Here is a 23,131-nt window from a genome sequence, read left to right as displayed (position 1 = left end):
CCTTTGTTGATGCACCTCGGAGTGGCGCCAACGGTCCAGCCAGGTTTGCGATCCATCCTTGTGCAATGGGCCATTCATGTTGATGTCTCCGGTCTCGGTCACTAATTTGTTTCTCCATTTCTCCCGATTCAAATAACTCTTCGCGTTATCGACAACCTGCTAATTCTTGCTAAACTTCACGCAGTCTCTCGTTTCTACACCCCCCACAGTATCAGCTGCCATCATCGCGACCAGATCCCAATATCTGGAAATGTTTGGAAAAGAGGAATGTCCGGTCATCGGGGACCCTATCTTCGAGAATAAGCCCTCGAATGATGAATATGCATCTGACCATCGAGAAAACATTCGTCTCCAGCGTTCCTTTGGAACAGCTGCAGAGCGAGCACGGCGAAACATGAACGCGAAGCTTGCCAATCCCCTGGCCGGATACACCCAGGAGGAACTACGCCAGCAGGGCATCAACTTCGCCATCACTCACCAGATGGGTGACGAAGAGGATGTGCGTGCCTTTGCAATGGGTGCCATGTTGGCGCAGGTTCCTGAAAGATATGCAGAGGTGCCCGGCCTGACGCCCCAGGAGTTGGCAGTTCTAGAGAATGAATACGCTCATCGCTGGTCCCAGCCGTGGACAATGTACCTGGTCATTTGCTTGTGTTCCCTGTCGGCTGCTGTTCAGGGAATGGGTAAGTCCAAGCCTTTTCTTCAACACGCCTGATGTGGCACGACACAGGCTAAGGCAATCATGCACCTGCAGATGAAACTGTCGTCAATGGCGCCCAGATTTTCTATAAGCATCAGTTCGGTATCGATCGCGGCAGCGAATCGAGGTCAAACTGGCTGCTTGGCCTCGTAAACTGCGCACCCTACATGTGTTGCGCTCTGATCGGCTGCTGGTTAACCGTCCCATTCAACGCTTGGTTCGGCCGACGAGGCACCATCTTCATTACCTGCTGTTTTTCGGCCATCACCTGTCTCTGGCAGGGATTCGTCAACACCTGGTGGCATATGTTCATTGCGCGCTTTGCTCTGGGCTTTGGCATCGGTCCCAAGTCAGCCACCGTCCCGATCTACGCCGCAGAAACAGCCCCTCCGGTCATTCGTGGTGCCTTGGTCATGCAATGGCAGATGTGGACCGCGTTTGGCATCATGTTTGGCTACGTTGCCGACCTGGCCTTCTTCGAGATACAGGACCCTGCAGGGATCGTCGGTCTCAACTGGCGCTTAATGATGGCCTCGGCCTTAGTTCCAGCCCTTCTCGTCTGCTGCTTTGTTTTCACGTGCCCCGAGTCGCCTCGTTGGTACATGTCGCACAACCGCTATGACAAGGCCTATGAGTCCATGTGCAGTTTACGTTTCAACAAGGTCCAGGCTGCGCGTGATTTGTACTACATGCACACATTGCTGCAGGCAGAGACAGGCATGAAGCTGGGGCAGAACAAACTCATCGAACTTATCGCCGTTCCCCGAAACCGGCGCGCGTTGATTGCGTCGGAGCTCGTCATGTTCATGCAACAGGTATGTCAACTACACCTGCAATTTCCAACTGAGCCGCTGCTAACTGATTGCATTAGTTCTGCGGTATGATACCGAGTATCCCCAGTATGTAAATACTAATTCTGCTGCAGGTGTCAATGTTATTGCCTACTATTCATCTGAGATCTTCCTCGGGACTACGGGAAATTCACTGACGCAGTTGTCCGTATCAAACCAGCGAAAAGCACTGGCAGCCTCTTTCGGATGGGGTATGATCAACTGGCTTTTCGCTATACCGGCTGTATACACAATTGATACCTTTGGACGTCGCAACCTTCTTCTCACCACATTTCCACTAATGGCACTGTCTATGTTCTTCACCGGCTTCAGCTTCTGGATACCGGAAGATACACACTCCTCCACCCGGCTTGGATGCATTGCGCTAGGCACGTATCTATTCGCGATAGTGTATTCTGTCGGGGAGGGTCCAGTCCCATTCACATATTCCGCCGAAGCTTACCCACTTTACGTCCGTTCCCACGGCATGGCCTTGGCCACGGCGACAACATGGCTGTTCAACTGTCTGCTAGCCATTACCTGGCCCTCCCTGCGTGCGGCATTTACCCCGCAGGGGGCTTTCAGCTGGTACGCGGGGTGGTGCATCGTCGGATGGTGGCTAATCCTGATGTTCATGCCTGAAACTAAGGGCAAGACGCTGGAGGAATTGGACCAAGTGTTTTCAGTTCCGACGCGATTCCATGCCGCATACGGACTTCGCCAGATTCCTTACTTTTTCCGAAGGTACATTCTACGCCAGAAGATCCGCCCGGAGATCCTGTATGAGCGAGACGACGAGGTTCCCATGACCGAGGCTGGATACAACACCGCCTGACGATCTCGCTGATCCTTCAGAGAGATCCTGTCGTGATCGATGGTCATATGTATGAAGGTTACAAAATGGAGGATCTGATATGATAATGTTGCTTAGCTTGTAGCAGAGTTGCCGAGCAGTTGCTTTGTCAAATAATCCTAATTAACTAGATCGTCAAAACATTTCGCTGATTCAGTCATGACCCCACTCAGAACTTCAATCATTGCTCATTCTCAAGTATCTAAGATAATCCTATCTGTCGACAACCCCGCACCCGCCCAATGGTAACAAAAAGCAATAATGGATTCTCATCGCCCCTCACCAAACCCCCTCATCTATTTCCCAGCTCATTTCCCCCGTATCGACATATACGAAGGTAATTTCCCCCACGGAAAGCCCCTTCTGTGTGGCAAGTGGCGAACGAACTAGTAGTCGTCCGGGTACACGTACTCTACTAACGCGGAGCTAACTAGCAACCGTGACCCCACACTCCACCTCAGCTGAGATGGGGTCGAGATACTAACTGTTAGACTCGGAGAGAGTAGGTTAGTAGGTGCGGGCATGGTTTGATGGATGATATTCAAGACCTGGGTAGGGCTATACAAGGTATGTAGTAAAATTTTCTTTTCTCCATTTGCGGGCATGTTTAGGGCATGGTAAGTAGTACCGAGTTCTTGTAAATTGAGTAGAAAGTACTATTTTGATTGAAAGTTATTGGTTGGCTCGAGAGGATAGTATGTCAAATAGAACTTCTACTTCTCTACTTAGGTCCTCGCGGTGTGTTTGGTAGTAGGTAGTAGGTAGTAGCTAGGAGGTGAGTGTGGTTTCAGCTGCTGGTGGGGAGTACATCATTTACAGTTAGCCCGTCTATGGAGGAATGATCGGGATTTGGATCGGAAATTGTTTCCTGGTTTGTATGATTTGATGATTGATGTAGTACGTGTACATAATATGAAGTATTCTACTTTCGAGACTTCATCATCTACTCAATATAATAATACTACTAGTTAGAATGGTAAATACAGGTGAAGTGCTAAGCTGGGCTGGGCTGGACTGGACTTGTCTCTCTGACCAGTCCATTCTAATCGATTCTAGCGTAGACACTGTACACTAGCTAGTGATTAGGAGCAGGGATTCGTGGTATATCCTTGGGAATACGAGACGGTGCTTCACGTAGACTATCTAGTAGCGGCAAGTGTCTGCCAAGAAGAACAACTGCGTAGTGTCAGTTACCGCTGCAGTAGCTGAGTCGGGCGTCGATACTTTGTGGGATATCCGAAGGGCTAGAACCGACAACACCCCGAGCTAGTTAGTTGATTTTAAGCAAATGATAGTTCAGACCAGCGCTATGGTGGCTATTCGCCGATCACGGTAGCATCACGAGGTGTATGCCTGTTGAAGGCAAGTGAGAGTTTACTTCTACTCCAGGTTGAAACTGCGTTGGACCCTCTACTAATGCAAACTGTGTAGTTACTGCAACTGCATACTTGGCAACGATAGTATCACATTCATGCAGGCGGCCTAACGTTCAACCCTGACGTGGCAAACATCATACACAAAACAACATGCACTCAATCAATCAACACCTCTTCTCTTCACCCTCTTCCCCTCCTTAGCAGCTCGAATAACATCCTTAATCCCCTGTGCCGTATACTCATCATAAGCAGCCCTCAACCCCCAGACCGCCGAACCCACCAACGCAACCAAACCCAAAAACACATGCGTAACGACCCACTGCACGCCAAACAACCCTCTACAAAACACGGGCCAATTATCCAAGCCATGGCAAATCACCCACAGCTGCAGCGTCAACCACCACTCACTTCTCGGCGGTGTCTTCCCATCACTCGTCTCATCCAGAATGACACTATTCAAGTTACGAAAAAACGCAATCTTGAACGAATCCGCCGGTGCCGTCCACTCATCCACAATCAAATCCGCCTCTTCTTGCTCGGGAGCCCGACCCCATTCATGGACCGTGAATAATGGGATCGGCACGTTGCCGTCCGACGGCCGATAGACTTTGTATTCCCCGTTTAGGGTGAACCAGGCGGCGCCTTGCACGACGCGGAAGTATTCGACGCGCTTTTCGTGCCAGTGTGGGCCTGAGGTCCAGGTGCTGCCTGGGGGTAGAGTGATGCGGACTTTGCAGGAGGCGGAGGTGTATTTGGGGAATTCGTAAACGACGTCGCCGGGGCGGGTGAAGGTGAATTTGTTGATGGTGTTGGTTCTGCTTCTTGACATGGTTTCATATGGCGCAAGGTGCAGGGTTTTATTGATTGCGGAGATTAAGCTATAGCCAGTTGCAGGTATTTGGGTGAGTTGGCTGAAGGAGTTTTGCTGCATGGCGTGCAGTAAGTTAGAGGACGTAGGTATGTTTATATGGATTAAAGTATGTACACTTACTGAATTCGGTGGTGTTGGTGGATAGGTCATAAACGCTGGGCTCGTTCAGGTTGGGACATGCAGGTAAATAGGATTTGGGGTTAAGTCGCACTGGGCGGAATTGGACTTCTGACCCTAACTAGTGATTTCTAATATTAAGTTTGTAAGGCTCTTTGGAGCTGAATGGAGCTGAATGGTGTTCAAACTTGGTATGCAAGGAGGAGGGGTTACATTGTAAGGTGCCCAATCATGGGGTTTCCGTTTGCGCTCGATCTGCCGCGCCAACGACAACGTGCATTTCAGCTGAGCACATCACCTCTGCATGATAATACGATCAGTATGCAATTGCGTCGCATTGTTGCCCGAGGTTAGATTAATTTCAGCCAAAGATGTGGTGTCGTTGGATATTGCGGTCCTTCGGGGTTTGAGCAACTGTATACTAGTCCTAGTATACACTAGTACTAGGACTACGGAGAACTAGTACTATGTATGTCTCCACATGACTTGCATCCAAGAGTTGGTATTGTTACAGTATCCATTATATCCTTCTCTCTCATGTCCTTGTCTGATGCCTGGATGGGAGGAATTGACTTCAACCCCTCACCTACGTCAATGCAGTATCGTCGTCACAGCTGCATACAACCGACGAACGTGCCGCTCCAACGTGCTACTCTTTACCTAGTATGTATGGCTCGTGCAATACTCGGAGCAAGATGTAAGTACGGCTGAGAAGTGGCCCACATGGTTGCTCTCCACGATGATCTCGTGGCCCTGCCTGCCTGATGACGGTAAAGTGTCGAGAATGAGACAAGTGCTACAGCTATTGCCAGTATAGACTTTGCGCGAATCTTCTGATGGTCTATATCGCGTAATTCTTGGGCATGCCTCAGCTATATAAGCTGGCTCCTCGTCTCCTCGTTGAGTATACCTGAAGACATCATCAGAGTCTCCAAGAACAATGAATATGACTACAATGGCTGCAGACGGAAAGATTGTCATCGTTGGTGGTGAGCCAGTGGGCTCCCTGGCGGCCCTCTATGCCAGCCATTACCATGACAATGTAGAAGTATACGAACTGCGTGGAGGTATGTTCTTCACAAACATCCCCTATACCCATGCATCCAGCTAACAAGTCCTCCTCTAGATGAGCGTCTGAACCCATCAGGCGCCTCTCCCCTGCTTCAGAAATCCATCAACTTCACTCTCTCTGAACGGGGCATCAGAGCCCTGGAAAAGTCCGGTCGAACTGACCTTCTCCGCGCCATCATGCGGACTGCCATCCCCATGCACGGCAGAATGGTCCACGGAAGAAGCGTCTCAGGCAAACTCCAACAGACATTCCACCAATACGATGTACATGGAAACTCCCTATACTCTCTAGACCGCAAAGCCCTCAACATCGCCCTCCGTCAAGAGCTCGACGCCACTCCCAACGTGAAGATGTTCTTCCACCACAAGCTCATCCGAGCAGACATGAAAACCCGCAAGGTCTGGTTCGAGCAACGAGAAGAACCCTCACCATCCACTACTACACCACCCCCACCCAAAGAAGTCCCCTTCGACTTCCTCATCGGCGCCGACGGCGCCCACTCCACCACCAGACAACAAATAATGCGCCACACCCCGCTCGACTACCAACAACAATACGCCGACACAGTGTGGTGCGAACTACGCATCCTACCCAGCGAAAAGACCAACACCTTCCGCCTCCCCCCCAACTACCTCCACATCTGGCCCGGAGGGCAATACATGTTCTGCGCCTTCCCCTGCCCGGACCAATCCTTCAACTGCATTCTCTTCGCGCCAGCATCCTGCCTCGACTCTCTCAAATCCTCCCCTCCCACCACCCTCTTCGACTTCTTCGACACCCACTTCCCGGGCGTCTGCCCAGACCTGATCTCCCAATCCTCCCTCTCCCAACAATTCTACCAAAGCCCGCACCTCCCCCTCATCGGCATAAAATGCAGCCCGCACCATTACGGCACCGCAGCCGTGATCATCGGCGACGCCGCGCACGCCATGTTCCCGTTCTACGGCCAGGGACTGAACGCTGGGATGGAGGACGTTCGGATCCTCTTCGATTTACTCGATGAGCACCGCGTGTTCAGTCACGGCAAGTTGTCGAACAATAATAAGGATCATGCCCGCGCTGCGGCGTTGACGGAGTACTCGAACCAGCGTGTTCGTGATGCTCATGCTATACATGATCTCTCCAGGAGAAATTATCTGGAGTTGCGGGGTGGGGTTAATTCTCCGGTTTACAAGGCCAGGAGGTATGTTGAGGAGGCGTTGCAGCGGTATGTGCCCGTTTTGGGGTGGAAGACCCTGTATTCGAGAGTGAGCTTTAGTGATCAGAGGTATTCGGAGGTTGTGATTAAGAATCAGTTGCAGGGGTGGGTGTTGATGCTTATGTCTGGGTTGGGAGTTCTCTTGCATGTATTGGTGTTTGGGGTTATTGGGGGTGCGGTTTGGGGGTTGAGGGGGTGAGTAAGATAGTACGTAGTCTTTCTCGATAAACTGGGATCAAAATGGGATCATGATGGGGTGAAGTGTAAATATAAGTATGATGTATACGAGTGACCGTGAGTCGAGGTGGTGTTTCTTCATTTTGAGTCAAGAATATATACCATGAGTTTACTGTTTATACTTGAAGCTGTCTTCTGGGTAAACCAGTTGGGGTACGATCATGCTGAGTATTGGAGTACAAGGGCTACCGTAGGCTACTTACATTCAAAAACAACCCGTTCTATAATCTGGGTAAAAATAGGGCTATGTATGCACCTTAATTGATACCCTAGGCAATGACAGTACCAATTGTCCTTAACTTATAGCATCATTGTTAGGGCAGATAACGGAGTATACTATCGCCGTGGAGAATCCGTGAGATTATCCATGTCTCTGGCAGGTAGGGTATGTATGCTATGCAAATCGCGAGACCCTTAGGATGAATTCTATAATTCTATAATTGTATGTAGACATGTCTTTACTACGACGGTTACTACATTGTGGAATCATTTCACAAGTAAAAAAGATTTCATTCTTTGATAAATCTATCTTGTATAGGGGCAAGGGAGTACAAGTCATCACATCGTCAGACAGCAGTTGGAACGATTGTTGATCCGCATGTTTTGTAAACTCGGAACAGGTCTGTGTGATATCTTGCTTCATCATTGAAGGATGACTTGTATGTGTGGAACGCTGTAAACAAAAAAGCAATAAACAAAGAGAAGGAAAAAGTATTGGTGACATTTCTGCAGATCTGCAAAGCATATAACGGAATGCATTAATCCCGTAGCTTTGTAGCTGCTGTCAATTGGACAGTCACCATATTAGGTAGACATCTGAATTGATTCAGAATCTACTGTCGAAATAGATGTGGAAGTGAGTGAAGATGGAATGAGAAAAAACAAAGGGCGGCTTTATATGAAGAAAATCTCCCCCGGTTCGCTAACAGGCCAATCATCGGCAGCGCAGAGATTAATCCATCCCCAGCTGTTTGTTCTGTTTGCGGCATTTGCGCTGTTTGGTTCCATTTCACATCAAAAAAATGTAGAGGGCAATTTTCTGACGCAGGCTACAGCGTCGACGATTTTTTTGTGTTGGCATTCGCTTTTTTTTTGTTGTCCGGGGGATTTTCTCTTGTCTTGGACATTTTCTGGAAGGCAATCGTTGGCTTTCTGTGACTCTTCTTTTGTCCTGTTCACGGTATGAGTCCCCTCTTTTGACTGCCATGATCGTCTGTCGGATTAGGAAATAAGTAAATTCTGTGTCAATCCATACTAACGAACCTTGAATCCATAGACTATACCCTCACACCTCACTTCACATTCTACCGTCACAATGGTCGACGCTCCCGAGAGCCCGAGGCCCCAGGAACAAAGTGTGTAGGCGATCGCATTGGGCTGCTCACTTCGGGCTGAATCCAATTTTTCACGGCCATATCCTAAATCGCTAATGCGTGCCTAGCTCCCCAAAAGAATGTCTTCCAGAATGGGGTCAGAACCACAGGCCGGGCCTTCCACTCCCCCAACTGGCGTGTGAAGCGCGATGAGAGCCCTAGTGGTCAGAGCGCCGCTGCCGGGTCCCCCGGTCCCAAGACCAGCACCTCGAGAATTGCATTCAGCAGACCCAGCCCGCATGTGCCCCAGGCTATCTCGGAGGGCCGCCGTCTCTACGTGGGCAACATGCCCTACACGGCCAAGTCGGAGAATGTGCAGGCTCTCTTCGATGCGGCTGAGTTCCGAATGTATGGATTCTTTGAACAGAAGACACCCGTGGGAGTTTCAAACTGAGTGCTTAATAGCGAGCGTATCGACATCGCCATCGATCCTTTCACCGGCCGCAACCCCTCATACTGTTTCGTCGATCTGGAGACCAAGGAGCTGGCTGAGCGCGCCATGACGGAGTTGGACGGTCGGGACATGCTTGGTCGTCCCGTCAAGATCAAGCCTGGTGTCGTGAAGACCCAGAGTGAGCGGGCTCAGCAGCAGCAACAGCAACAGCCGCGCTCGGATGCCTCTCCTCGTGAGGCTCGTTCTTCTCCGTTCAGCATGGACCGGTGGCGCCGCGGCGACGAGGCCCAGCCCCCGCGCACTCCGTCGAAGACCACTACCACCACCGCCGCCAGTACCCCCTCCAATAGCGATCCCAGCCGTCGCCTCTATGTTGGCGGCCTCCCAAGGTTGACGGACCAGGAGGCGATCACCAGCAACATGACCAACTTCTTCAAGGATTACAAAGTGTATGGATTGGGTCCCTGCGTGTATTGATTGTCCGGGATGCTAATTGGCTGCACAGTGAGAATGTCAGCAAGCTGTTCGCTCCTCACCCCGCGAAGAGATTCGAGCCCGGTGACCACTACTACCTGTTCGTCGACTTCAGCAGCGTCGAGGAGGCTGAGAATGCCATGAACGCACTGAACCGCGCGGAGGGTCCCTGGGGTGCCGTCCTCCGGGTCCAGAGAGCCCGTGGAGAGAACAACTCGCAAGAGCGGAGACCCAAGTGGTCGTCCAGCCGAGACGAAGCCACCCCGGTTGCTGAGGAGGTTGCGGCCGCCGCATAGTCTCACTAGCGCGACACATCGGAGCAATCATCCATCATGGAAACCAGACTTCACCCCAACACTAAAAATAGATGCCTGACGTTGTTACGATATGAATAAGGGGCTTTCCCCCCAAAAAAAGAAGTTACGAACTACGCTCATCCGCCTCCGCCTCCGTTGATAAGCCGCGGACCGGGAGCCAATGGCACGCCATGGGTCTGCGGAAAGGGGCAATGCTTAGCAGGGTTTCTGAAGAACCCGCGCTGAAGCATCTATCGATGACCTCGACGTTCGTATCCGTAGGGCTACGCATCTACCGTACGGATATGAGACGGAGACGGAGACTAAAAAAAGGGGGACGCGGTTAAAAATATCGGCCCGATGGCCGGCAAAAGCATTGCATAGCAGGACGCCTGGAATTTACCTATCTATAATATCCACAAATGCATATAATCACTCATGAATATCCATCATTTCTTGTACGTTTTCCATTTTCGGGTATACCTCGCAGTCAATAGATAGTAGGGAGTAGTAGTTTGTACCGGTCACGCGCACTCGAGAAAACTTCAATTCCCGCAAACTAGACGGAATCGACCGGAGCATCACCCAATATTGGGCTCATTGGGTCCAGACTACGGCGAAAAATCGCTCATGTAAATCGACCCCAGGAGTACGGGGTAATGAGGAGTTCGGCTGATAGTCGTCCAAAGTCCCACCAGGGAGACATGCAAGGGACCCAATCGGCGTGGCTCCATTCGACATCAAATCATTCAAGATGATAGTACCAAGTCAGTATCATATCATGCGATCCTCGACTATAAGAAGTGTCACCAGGGGGAGCCTCTCAGGAACTTTGCACCAAGATTTTTACGTCCACATCCAGACTCCCTTCATCCATCCCGACGCGCCCCTCTTCCATCCAGATTCGGTCGCGATTTTACCCGACGAAAACGCAGGAGATCACGTGTGGACAGAAGGGAGGCAATATTACTACTACTAGTTTCAATTCGGAGGGAAATTGTCGGGGGCCTAGACGATCAGGCAAGACTGGGGAAATTTCCATCTCCCCGGATATTCTGCGACCGAAGTTTTCCAGAGGTGTTCTGAGCTGCTTCGATTTCCCTTCAGGGAGTGAATGAAAACACTTTTAAAAGACTGGATACTTCCTGCCTGGAACTCTCGGCCTTGTTGCGACTGCCCCGCGGCATGACGTCTGTGCTTCTTCTTTCTTCACCGCATCGAATTGTTGGGTTTAATGGCATCCAACCAGAGCTGCTGTTGATCGATTAACTTACTTCCACTACTTTGTACTACTTGCTATTGCTACTCCCCCCATACCAAAGACAGGCCGGATCTGTCCAAACTCAACTTTCTAGAATATTTTCTCTCTCCGACACGTCCCATTACTTGCAGATTCTATCACACTTTCGCTATTCTCACGCCCTGTGCCTTTTTACCCGCTACTGACCTTATCCGTCCCTATATCCTTTCTTCCGGCTTGCGTCCGGTCGGGCACCCCTGGTGGCCGAGGTCTTGACTTCGCCTCATCCCATTCAAATCGATCCCAGTCAGGAGTCGATACCCTGCTCATTCCTTCCGCTCATTCATCATGTCGTCCGGTTCCATTCGGAGGGGCAATGGCCATAATTATTTCGCCAGTGTAAGTGAAACGATTCATTTGTCGTTGTCTGTTGATTTGAGTGGCGCGGTGAACCCAGTGTTGCCGGTGACGTTATGTACTGCCCTGATATGCGTCCGGTGAGGCTGTATACCCCTCCTTTTGGGAGGGGCAATTGCCCGGGTCGGCGATGACCCTGGACATATTACACTGCAACGCTGCTTGTTTATTCTGTATCATGTCTATCTCGTTGCATATTCTTACTCTCTCAATTTGGGCGTCTACGTCGTTTCGCAATGGCAGCACGCCAGAGACTTACATCTCTTAGTCCGATGACTCGAAGATCTGTGTGGTCATGGTTGGCCTCCCAGCCAGAGGCAAGAGTCTCATTGCTGGAAAAGGTACGCTCTGGTGATTTGGGTTGTTGAACGTCAGGCACTAATTGATACAGCGATGCGATATCTTGCCTGGGTTGGCATCCCCGCTCGGGTATTCAACGTCGGCAGCTACCGTCGTGCAGGCACGCCACAGCCCAATGCGAACTTCTTCGACCCTCATAATACCGAAGGCGAAAAAATGAGACGCGCCGCCGCCGAAGCTGCGGTGTCTGATATGCTCCAGTGGTTTCAGTCCGGGAAAGGCGTCGTAGCTATTTTGGATGCGACCAATTCCACGAAAGAGCGACGGCGCTGGATCCATGAACGCTGCCAGGAGGCAAACGTTGAAACATTATACGTCGAGTCAATATGTGATGATGAAGACTTGATCATGAACAACATCTTGGAAGTCAAGACAACGTCGCCGGACTACAAGGGGCAGGACCCGGAAGTTGCTGCTCTCGATTTCCGTAACCGCATTCGCAACTACGAGAAGGTCTATGAGACCATTGATGATAACGAGAAGCACTTCACCTACGTCAAACTCATCAATGTCGGGTCTACCGTCATCATAAATCAGATTAAGGATTACCTTTCCAGTCGGCTGGTCTACTACATCCAGAACCTTCACATCAAACCTCGCTCGATCTGGTTATCTCGAGTAAGTTTTCCTCCTCTTAATAAATACCATTGATCTAACGTATGTAGCACGGCGAGTCAGAATATAATCTAACGGGGAAAATTGGCGGCGACTCCAACATTTCAGAGCGAGGAGAGGCATACGCCCGAGCGCTGCCCGGGTTATTAAAGAAGTCTGGGGTTCCACCCAACACCAAGATCGTTATTTGGACGTCAACTCTGAAACGTACGATTCAAACGGCTCGTCATCTCGCCGCGGAGACGGGCTTCGAGAAGCTAGAGTGGAAGGCGCTGGATGAACTCGACTCCGGAGTCTGCGACGGACTCACGTACGAGCAGATTGCGGAAAAGTACCCGGAAGACTTTGCTGCGCGCGACGAAGACAAGTACAACTACCGCTACCGGGGTGGCGAGTCATACCGCGATGTAGTCATCCGGCTAGAGCCAATTATCATGGAGCTGGAGCGTAGCGAGAACGTCATCATTGTCACGCACCAGGCCGTTCTCCGCTGCATCTATGCCTACTTCCTCAACACGCCGCAGGAGCAAAGTCCCTGGATGGAGGTGCCGCTCCATACGCTCATCAAGCTCACGCCGCGCGCATATGGCACCGACGAGCAGCGCTTCAAGGCGGACATCCCCGCTGTTTCGACATGGCGGGCGAAGGGCACGTCGGCCAAACACCAGGAATATCCCACGGAGATCAAGGCATGATCTGAGAGGCATTCCGACGACTATTATTATATTTGAAGCTTGAAACACATTAGACCTTTCGGTCGTATAGTTATCCTACCTATCGGTTTTGCCTTCTCTCATTCCCGATCGGGATCTGGCTTACCTTCACATTGTACATGCGCCGTGCGTTCACTCCATTCTTTGGTCTTGATATTTGCAAAAGTCCGGATTCCTTGTCGGTCGCGGTCCGTCGGGCTGTGTTATGGGTTTTGATCGGTCGGTTGGCAGTTATGGAATTGATTCATTGCATGGGATCGGAGCTTTAAGCCAGCGGATGGCACACCCATGGATGGGATAGTAGCGGTGTGTGCAGGACATCCATCCATCGGTTAGCTTAGCATAATAGACTAGATACTCAAGACAACGTTGATATAATCAATGCTACAAACTTCTTTAAAATTCGAATGGCACGCAAGGGATGCTGTCATAAGATAATCTAGAATATAGGTACGAAGATACGTAGTAGTAGTACAGCTAGCCGGGGAAACCCATCTTGGCACACGGCCCGGGGAGACAGGCAGGGCAGCTGTCCGGTCCAGCTGGACACTCACTCCTCCGTAGGAGCTCCGCCGCTATCAATCAACCTCCGCCCAACCACCGCACCACATCACTCACCTACACACCTACATACAACAAACACCCAAACCATGACACCCACCTCCACCTTCTAACTCCACCCTTTTCCACCGAGAGTCTAATTGCACATTCTCACACCCACGACATGACATGAACCTAACCCGCGATCGCGAACGGCGCATTACCTACCTATCTACCTCCCTCCCGAGCAATCCATCCTCCACAACGTACCGAGCTAGCTAGCTAGCTAGCCAGCCACCACACCGCCCTACACTATACGCCTACCGATACTTCTTGAATATATACACAACACATTCATTCATACGTACATACGCAGAAGAGAGCAAAGACAGACGACAGGGGGTTAAATATTCTCGACGACGATGTTATCCGCATTCACGGCCCGTCCGCTCGTGGAACTCAAACCGCGCGACCGATCACGGATCGAGTCCGTGTTGGCGTATGGGGATCGCGTCCTGGCGGGGCTGAATAATGGGAGTTTGAGGATATATCGGGTGAATGAGGAGGAGGAGGAAGAAGATGGAGGAGGAGGGGGAGAAGGGGAGGTGCGGCAGCAGCAGGATGGTGATGGGAAGGGGAAGGGGAAGAAAGATACTACCGAGCAACAACAACAACAACCACATGGAAACGGCAACGGCAACGGCAATGCAGAGACGGGGATAATCGCGAACGGGACTACGAACGGGAACCGGGAACAACAACAACAGCATAGCAAGAAGCCCACGGAGCTACTCCGCGAAGTGGAAAAGTTCTCGAGGTACAAGATCGAGCAGTTGGCGTTGATTAAGGAGGCCAAGGTGCTTGTTTCTCTGTCCGGGGGATATGTGTCGTTGCATGATCTGGGGACGTATTCGTTGCAGGAGCAATTGGGGAAGACGAAGGGGGCGACGACGTTTGCGGTGACGTCGAATATCGAGAATGATTCCGAAACGGGCGTGCCTGCTATTGTGTCGAGGGTGGCGGTGGCGGTGAAGAGGAAGATAATGGTGTGGGTGTGGAGGGATATGGAGATGGAAGCCGGCGGGCCTATGGAGATGACGCTGGTGAGCGGGATTAAGACGCTGACGTGGGTGTCTGGAACGAGGTTGGTGGCTGGGTTGGGATCTGGGTTTGTGATGGTTGATATTGAGGGGGATGGTGGGACGGTGACGGATTTGACTGGTCCGTCTGGGATAGGGGGGTTAGGGGGTCAGGAGAGTACGGGGAGACTGGCCGGGGTGGGAGTCGCCAGTATGAGTTATATGGGGCTTGGGGGCAGTGCGCCGAAGCCGTTGGCGACGAGGTTGAAGGAGGGTCAGGTGTTACTGGCCAAGGATATCAATACGCACTTTATTGATGTGCAGGGGAATTCGCTGGGGAGGAGGCAGATTCCGTGGAGTCATGCGCCGGCAGATATAGGGTATTCGTATCCATTTCTGCTGGCGCTGCATGATGCCTCGAAGGGAGTGTTGGAGGTGCGGAATCCGGAGACGTTGTCACTGTTGCAGTCGGTGCCGTTACCGTCTGCCAGTATTATGCATATCCCGCAGCCGACAATTAGTCTGGCGCATGCTGGGAAGGGCTTCTTGGTGGCGAGTGATCGGACAATATGGCGGATGGAGGCGCTGAGTTATGATACGCAGATTGACTCGCTGGTCGAGAAGGGGTATCTGGACGAGGCGATCAGTCTGGCTAGTATGCTGGAGGATGCGCTGCTAAGGGATAAGCAGGGCCGGCTGCGCCAGATCAAGCTGGAGAAGGCTGAGGGGCTGTTCAAGATGCGAAAGTATACTGATTCGATGGATCTATTCACGGAGATATCTGCGCCCCCGGAGACGGTTATACGACTGTATCCGAAGATTATCGCGGGGGAGCTGTCGTCGATTGTCGAGGAGCCGGAGGAGTCCGAAGATGGGACGACAGATAGCTTGTCTAAGACGCAAGAGAACAATAGCCCAACGGATGCGCCGGCTGCGGAGGAAGCGCCAGCGCCGAAGACACTCTCGCATGCTCCGTCGGTGATGTCGCTTCTGCGGACGCGGACAGATGATGCCAGCGATGCGGGCAGTATCCGGGGCAAGGTCGTCGAGGAGGCCAAGAGTGACAAGGCGCTGGAAGGGGCCGATCTCAAGCTGGCTGTTCGTGACCTGCAGAGGTATCTGGCGGACGTGCGGAGGCGGTTCCAGCGCTTCCTGAACCCGGATGGGACGCTGAAGGTGGTCGATGCGACGACGGACAGCGCGAACGATGCGTTGACGGACTCCGTCATGAAGCTGCTGAGCATTGATCCGGAGGGCGAGTATGATCTTGGGGAAAAGCTGCGGGAAAAGGCAAGACTCGTGGACACGACTCTTTTCCGGGCGTACATGTACGCTATTCCAGCACTGGCAGGGTCATTATTCCGCATTGCCAATTTCTGCGACCCAGATGTAGTCATGGAGAAGCTGGAGGAGACAGGACGTCACAACGATTTGATTGACTTTCTTTACGGAAAGAAGCTGCATCGGCAGGCGTTGGAGCTACTCCAGAAGTTTGGACAAGCCGACGAGGAAGAAGAGACAGCGCCGCAGCTGCACGGACCGAAGCGAACAGTCAATTATCTGCAAAATCTGTCTCCAGACCATATTGATTTGATCCTCGAGTTCGCTGAGTGGCCGGTACGACAGGACCCTGAGCTGGGCATGGAGATTTTCCTGGCAGATACGGAGAACGCGGAGACGCTACCGAGAGACCGCGTGCTAGACTTCCTGCAAGGCATTGATGTCAATCTGGCTGTCCGATACCTGGAGCATATCATTGGGGAACTGAATGATATGACACCAGATTTGCATCAGAAACTGCTCGTCCTTTACTTGGAACGACTGAAAAAGCATCAAGCGAAAGAATGGGAGTTTTCGAGTCTGGATGACTATGTTAATTGGCAGAGCAAGTTCTTGAATATGCTCAAGTCCAGCTCCCAGTATTCTCCGGCTAAGATTCTAGATCGTTTGGACCGGGATGGTAAGTACCCTTCTTGCGCTTACATTGCGTTGCTGACTTGCGACAGATCCCGAGTTCTTCGAGGCACGAGCGATTGTCTTCAGCAAGATGGGACAACACCGGCAGGCACTGGAAATCTACGTGTTCAAGTTGGAGGACTACGTCAAGGCTGAAGAGTGAGTTGGATTTATCGATTTTACGTGAAATCTGCTGACCGTCCAGATACTGTAATCATCTCCATAAAGTGGAAGATACAACTGCTGCGGATGGAGCAGCTTCGCGCTGTGTATCTCTACTGCCGTATGAGGATGACAAACCACCGATTTATTTGACTCTATTGTCTCTATATCTATCGCCGCCGCATGGCTACAAGCCACGGTACGGGCCCGCGCTTGAGGTGCTGGCCAAACATGGATCCCGGCTGCCACCTAATTCTGCTCTGGATCTGATCCCGGAATCGCTCCCGGTCAAAGAGCTCGAGTTTTATTTCAAGGGCCGTATGCGGGCCGCCAACACAATCCTTAACGAGAGCCGGATCGTGGCCAACCTGCAAAAGGCCGAAGACATCAAGACGCAGGCGCAATTGTTGGTAGGAGAGGGGACGGACGGGCGATCGACGCGCTCGCGACATGTCACCATTACCGAAGAACGGGTCTGCGGCATCTGCCACAAGCGGATCGGAGGCAGTGTGATTAATGTGTTTCCGGAGTGAGTATCACCATTCTCTTTTGACTTGAGCCTGGCTAACTGGAGGCAGTAACACGGTTGTTCATCTTGGCTGTGCCAATCGCATGCGTTGAGCCTGATTTGTGTGTATATAGAGGTTTGTGGTTTACTGTGGTATCGGTTTCGAGGTTTCTTTTTTGTGCTTTCCGTGGTTTCTTCTTTCTCGCTTTGTTTGATCTTCCGCATTTCCTGGCCATGTCTTGTTCAACGAAAGCATACCGGAGTGGCGGACATTTCCTACACGATGATACCCTGGGATAGCGGTATTCAAGGATCCATGCATATGATTTATTTAGTCGTGATTCGTTCTTCGTCAGCCGTAGCATCCACACTCTTTCTCTCAGCCGTCTCACTTCCAGATGTGGCCGAATCAAGCATCCTCTTCCACAACCTCCTCTCCGTAGTTTTCCTCCTCCTTGGCTTCCTTTTCCGAGACCTTTTGACCCTGTGCCTCGGCAGCCTTCTTGTCCTCTTCCATGCGCTCGGTCAGGAACACGTTGATGTCGTTCTGTAGCGTGGGTACGAGCTTGCGTAGTTCAGCGAGATAGGTCACCTTCTGAGGGACGGCGTCGGCGGAGGGGAGCGGGGAAGAAATGCTGTGCTCGAAAGTGCGAGACTGGTCGGGAGCGACATAAGCAGCGTGGAGCTTATTGGCAGACATTGTGAGAGGTTGCGTGGAGGATGAAAATAGAATAAGAATCAAGGAAGATGTCGCGGGGAAGGAATCAAGTGGGATGGATAAAGTTGGAGAAAGAAAGGACGTGCGGGCGGGAGGGGAAGACTTGCTTTGCGCTGGATTTGTTTCACGAGCGAAGATCGTCCGGCCGGGCGCCTTTTCGGTCGCTGATCCTCCCCAAAGGCGGCTGAAAGCCAAACAAGCAATCAATCAATCCAGGGGATCTAGACTGACTGGTTTTCGCCGCCAGCACGACTTTTCTCCTCCTCCCCTCATATCATGGGTTCGGGGTCTGTGTCTCGATAGCATTGTCTCCGAAGCCATCTATTCGCTCACATCATGTTGCGCTCGCCGGTGTCGCCCGAGCGATCCTCGTCTCGCTCACCTCTTCCTCCTCCTCATCCTCCTCCTCATCCACTTTCACAGCCCCCTCGCCGCTCCTTCGACGACTTCTCCTACGCCCGCCCTGCTTCCTCAGGCAGTGATGCCTCGTCGATTACTTCCAATGTGACCACCATCTCGCCGCGTCACTCTGCCCTCAATCCCGGTGCCGTGTCGGTGACCTCCTCTCCTCGTCCTCCACGTACCTCATCCATCACCGCCAACACCACCGCTCCTCCTCCTCCCATTTCGACCGCCACCACAAATACTACCTCCTCTTCTTCTTCTACCATTCGATCCCCCGTTTCCTTCATGCCTCATGGTGAGATCCTGAGCAGGAAACCGTCGGGTCGTGGTGGCCCGCCGGAACTGCAGAGACGCTCTCGTCACCACTCGCAGGGCTTCTTCGAGCCATCCCTCCCCACCGCATCCTCCTCCGAGGCTACCATCTCCGCTTCCAGAATCGCAGCCCAGGCGGCCATGCTCCAGCAACAGCAGACCGCTCCTCAGAATCCTCCTAAGCGTCCTCCGCCAGTGCGGGGTGTGTCAGAAGACGGTTCCCGGTCCCGACGAGGTGGGAGCGCTTCCCCTCCGCCCCCGCCGCCCCCAGCGCCGTTGTTTGCGCCCCCAACAAGCGCAGGAAGTGCATCTGGGGCATCATATCAGAGTGGGTCGACGAATGGGAATACACATGCCGCAACGACGGCGGCAAATGTGGTGTTTCCCCGGAATCCCGCGCTGCAGCCGCCCGGCCTGGAGCCGCCCGTAGAGCGGGAGCACAAGCACAAGGGCGAGAAATCGAAGATGAAGCTATTCTCGAAACCGAAGCATATTGGGATAAGTCGGGATAAGGACGGGATCAGTAAGGACCGGGGCCTGCCGTCGCCGAGTAAGATGGGGTTTCCGAGCGGAGGATTATCGCGGATCGTGAGTGCGTCGACGACGAGCTTGGCTGATACGTTTCCCTCGAATAATTCGTCACTCTACAACTTGTCGAACGCGTCGGCAAGTACGGTGGTTCCGGCCGATAAGCCGGTGGGGAGTGAGAAGGAGAAAGAGAAGGATAAGGATAAGCACAAGCATCACTTCTTGTCGCGGCAGAAGTTGAAGCTGAAAGACCGAGATGATCATTACAACCTGCCGCTATCGTCGGCGTCGAGTAACTCGAAACCTTCGGATCCGAATGCCCCTCAGTCGCTGTATTCTTTTACCCCGGCTTCGCCTGGTGCGGTCACGACTACGTTTGGGAAAAGCGTGAGCGGCTTGGACCTGCTCCACGGGTTACGAGATAAGAAGAAGGAAGAGAAAGCATTAGAGTCGGAACAGCTGGACTGGGTGGCCAACTCGTCGGGACCTGCGCCGGGGACGTTTGCAGGCCCGTCGTCGCTGGGCAGCTCCACGGGGGTTCTGGCAGAGGCTGCGCTTCGAGAGACCCTCCAGGGTTTTGGACTGAATAACATGACGCCGGAAGATGCGTGGGACTTTCTCAAGGCCAAGCTTATGGTTATTTTTGACGGAGAGGATGTTCGCATCGCCATCGAGGATCTGAACAAACTGGTTCTCATCCATATTCAGCGGTGCGTCCAGAAACGCATGCCCACCGCCGTGGTAGACGACTTGCGCGAGCTATTAGAGACAGGGTGTGCATCTTTGAACCATACGCTGAACGGCATTCCTGATGAGAAGCTGGTCCCTCATCTGGTACAAGTCTGGATGCTCGTGTTTGGCACGATCTTGCCCTTCATCCAAGCTGTCTTCCTGCCCCTAGACCTTGAGTTCAAGGGATGCGGATCCGTGATGAACCGCCGAGAAGCCAGTGAGTTCTGGTCATCCACATTCAATGGCGAGTACCCCGGCTGCGAGCTGGACGTGCGCAATCTCGTTCTAATTGCCTTCCGCGACATGGTCATCCTCTACCGGTATGACGTGCTAAAGGCAACCTTCTCCCGCCTGAGCTTAGACAGCATCAAGCTCGGCACGGCAGCGCTGAGTGTCACGACCAAGAGCAGCAGCAACAGCGCACGGCCAACGACATCGGCCTCGCTGGACGGCGGGTTCGGCAGCTACAGCTCGCAGTCGTCGACGCTCCTCAACGCCGCGAACAGCTACTCGTCTGACTCACTAGACTGCAACCGCAGCCGGGCGGCGTCCAACACGTCCAACCCGGACCAGCTGATCTTCCAGTCATTCTCGTCACCGACGCAACGGCCCAGTATCATCCACCGGTCGTCGCACACAGACACGTCACACATCATCACCGAGACGGTGGGACGGATGCTCCAGTGCGTCAGCGTGTTGGCCAGCGTGCAAACCGGCGATCGAGCACAAGAGCAGATCGAGCTCCTGAGCAAGGAGCTGAAGCATAACTGGCTCGGCCGCGGACGCACGGGACGAGACCGGCGTGGGTTCGTAGGGACGAAGATCCGGCCGGCGATAGTAGCCCGCACAGACAGTGATGATTATATGAGGGATGGGATGGAGGATTACGGGCGTCGGGAATTAAGTGTGTTGTGATTTTCTTTTTTTTACTTTCATTTTGATTATGATACCTCGAGTACAGAGAATTGGAGTAAACTAGCATTGATTGACTATCCTTATCTTGAATAAATGCCAGCTGTATGTCTGTCTGTCTGTCTGTCACTTTATGACTTCCCAATACCCACCTAGCAAGCTCAACAGCAGAAGAAGCCATAGCCGTAGCCGTAGCCCGCCATAACTCAGCTAATCCTCCTCAACCTCCATCTTCACATCGTCATCATCAACATCCTCCTCCTCACCCTCATCATCACCATGATCTCCACCGCCATTAGCAGCAGCAGGAGCAGCAGCAGCAGCAGCAATACCCCCCTTCATCCCCTTCTCCATCTCCCTCACATACTTCCTCAAACACTCCCCCGGATAAGTCCCCCCACCAACCTTTCCCACCTCCTCAGCAATCAATCTCCACTTTTCCATCTCCAATCGTCCCTCAACATCCTTCTTAGCTTGGAGGATCTTTGCTTCCTATCACATAGTAATACACACATTAGCCAAACCCTACTTCCTCCCCCCATAGATTACATATATAGTATAGAATGGGGAGGGATACATCACCCGGATCCACCACCACAAAATTCTTCTTCATGGTATTGTACCTCGCTCGGAGGGTCGACCCGCCCACACTGATCCCCGTGAGGTCCGTCCATGCCTGGTTGATGGCAGTCCAGGGCGTGGAGGATTCGTCCCGAAGACGGAGGATGAGGAGGTCGGAGGCGCTGGCGGAGGCGAGGGTCGTTGGGATGGGTGGGAGAGGGGTGCGAGGTTTAGTACGTTTGTTGTTAGGGCTGGTGGGGGATGATGGGGTGAGGCGTTTTTTGCTGTTGGTGGTAGAGGTTGGAGTTGGGGTTTGGGGGGTCTATTATGGGTTTATCTTAGCTGTGTGTGTGTGTGTGTATGGTATGGTTTTATGTGGGTGTATGTATAGTACTTACCATTGCCACGTTGGTTTTCTTGGTAGGGGTCTTTGGAACAGTGCTGTTCTTGTGGACGGGGGTATTGTTGACTGGGGTGAAGGTCGGTGACATTCTTAGTTTGATGTCTTGTTATTTGTGGTATGGGATGGTGTGTAGAAGGATGATGGAGGGAGGTGGGAATGGTAATGGGAAGATGAGAGTGGCAGAAGAGGATGAACAACCTGGAAGTGAATTCTGGTTTGGGTCAGTGTTGCTGTGACAGTAAACTGATTTGATTTCTTCTGTTCTGTTCTGTTCTTGTTAAAGTGAATTGTAGTTGTGGATCAGCTGGGTTGGGTTGGTAGGAACTACCCAGGGTTTGGGGAGTGTTGTGGTCTATGTATTATGTATCTTGATATTAGGTGTAGTTGTTTGGGTGTGGATTTATGATAGTAAGAATGGTGGACTCATACTGTAGTCTACTACTATACTAGGAGTATCTGCGTTTAGGTGAAGGAGAGGTGAGTGCAGTATACAACTATGGAGCACTACGCTTGAAAGCGATGATGCTAGCTAGGTATAGATGACAATTGAAGTTGATATGTGTAGATGTAACAACGTCGAGTTTACTGGCTTGTGTAGGTATACTCCGGGGTAAGTATCTGGAGATATCGGGATCATCCACATATTTGCATGTAGAGTATGCTCACTGTAATGTCTACCCTGTTATTAGTAGTAGGAACATATAGTTGTATTGGAATGCGAGTAAGCATCTTAATTCGAGATCTCAAACTCTCGGTTGGAAGACAACATGAATGTTGCTTAGGGTTGACGGTACAAAAGTACGGAGCCGGGGTACTTTGCCGCGGAAGAACATCCGGGGCATTGCAATGGAGTCGGGATTCTTCACCTGGTTCAGCTGCAGGCAGACAGGGATCTGGAACTGGAACGGAGAATATCAGTTGGTCAGAACTCGGACGAATACGAGCCAGGCTTGCCTGTCAGTGTTCATGAAGGGTCAGTATGACTCCTCATTCTAACTTTAGTCGAGTAGTAGTATGTCACTACTGCCTGCTTCTGCCTGTTATTCCGTGACTACTTTACTACTTACTAGTAGTATTCCATCGGGATGATCATCCCATCTGAATATTGGGGTCAACTTTCCATCCCCAAGCGTGACTGGAAACTGCACTGACAGCGCATGTGAGACACACGCACGTTGG

General features: G+C 51.9%; 3 protein-coding genes across 3 annotated transcripts; 2 read left to right on the top strand and 1 right to left on the bottom strand.

Annotated features, from left to right (window-relative positions):
- Positions 1 to 250: 250 nt before the first annotated feature.
- BO85DRAFT_455121 (uncharacterized protein) lies at positions 251 to 9,791 on the top strand (the record flags this gene model as incomplete). Its single annotated transcript, XM_025661370.1, has 9 exons — positions 251 to 683; positions 755 to 1,110; positions 1,183 to 1,519; positions 1,626 to 2,274; positions 7,800 to 7,859; positions 8,142 to 8,278; positions 8,696 to 8,975; positions 9,033 to 9,470; positions 9,527 to 9,791. 9 exons carry the CDS (start codon positions 251 to 253, stop codon positions 9,789 to 9,791), a joined length of 2,955 nt encoding a protein of 984 aa, XP_025521005.1.
- Positions 9,792 to 11,743: 1,952 nt separating this feature from the next.
- BO85DRAFT_455120 (HbrB-domain-containing protein) lies at positions 11,744 to 20,991 on the top strand (the record flags this gene model as incomplete). Its single annotated transcript, XM_025661369.1, has 12 exons — positions 11,744 to 11,789; positions 11,840 to 12,426; positions 12,474 to 13,075; positions 13,595 to 13,598; positions 14,165 to 16,715; positions 16,762 to 16,870; positions 16,917 to 17,402; positions 17,516 to 17,517; positions 17,549 to 17,683; positions 17,765 to 17,930; positions 18,417 to 20,196; positions 20,254 to 20,991. The coding sequence occupies 12 exons, from the start codon at positions 11,744 to 11,746 to the stop codon at positions 20,989 to 20,991; spliced, it is 7,206 nt and encodes a 2,401-aa protein (XP_025521004.1).
- Positions 20,992 to 21,198: 207 nt separating this feature from the next.
- BO85DRAFT_494681 (uncharacterized protein) lies at positions 21,199 to 22,040 on the bottom strand (the record flags this gene model as incomplete). Its single annotated transcript, XM_025663871.1, has 3 exons — positions 21,199 to 21,480; positions 21,566 to 21,871; positions 21,948 to 22,040. 3 exons carry the CDS (start codon positions 22,038 to 22,040, stop codon positions 21,199 to 21,201), a joined length of 681 nt encoding a protein of 226 aa, XP_025521003.1.
- Positions 22,041 to 23,131: the final 1,091 nt, after the last annotated feature.

This window comes from Aspergillus piperis (assembly GCF_003184755.1).
Source record: "Aspergillus piperis CBS 112811 unplaced genomic scaffold BO85scaffold_1, whole genome shotgun sequence".
Taxonomy (NCBI): Eukaryota; Fungi; Ascomycota; class Eurotiomycetes; order Eurotiales; family Aspergillaceae; genus Aspergillus; species Aspergillus piperis.
The sequence above is the reverse complement of the archived record's forward strand: the minus strand, read 5'-3'. Positions and strand labels throughout refer to the sequence as shown.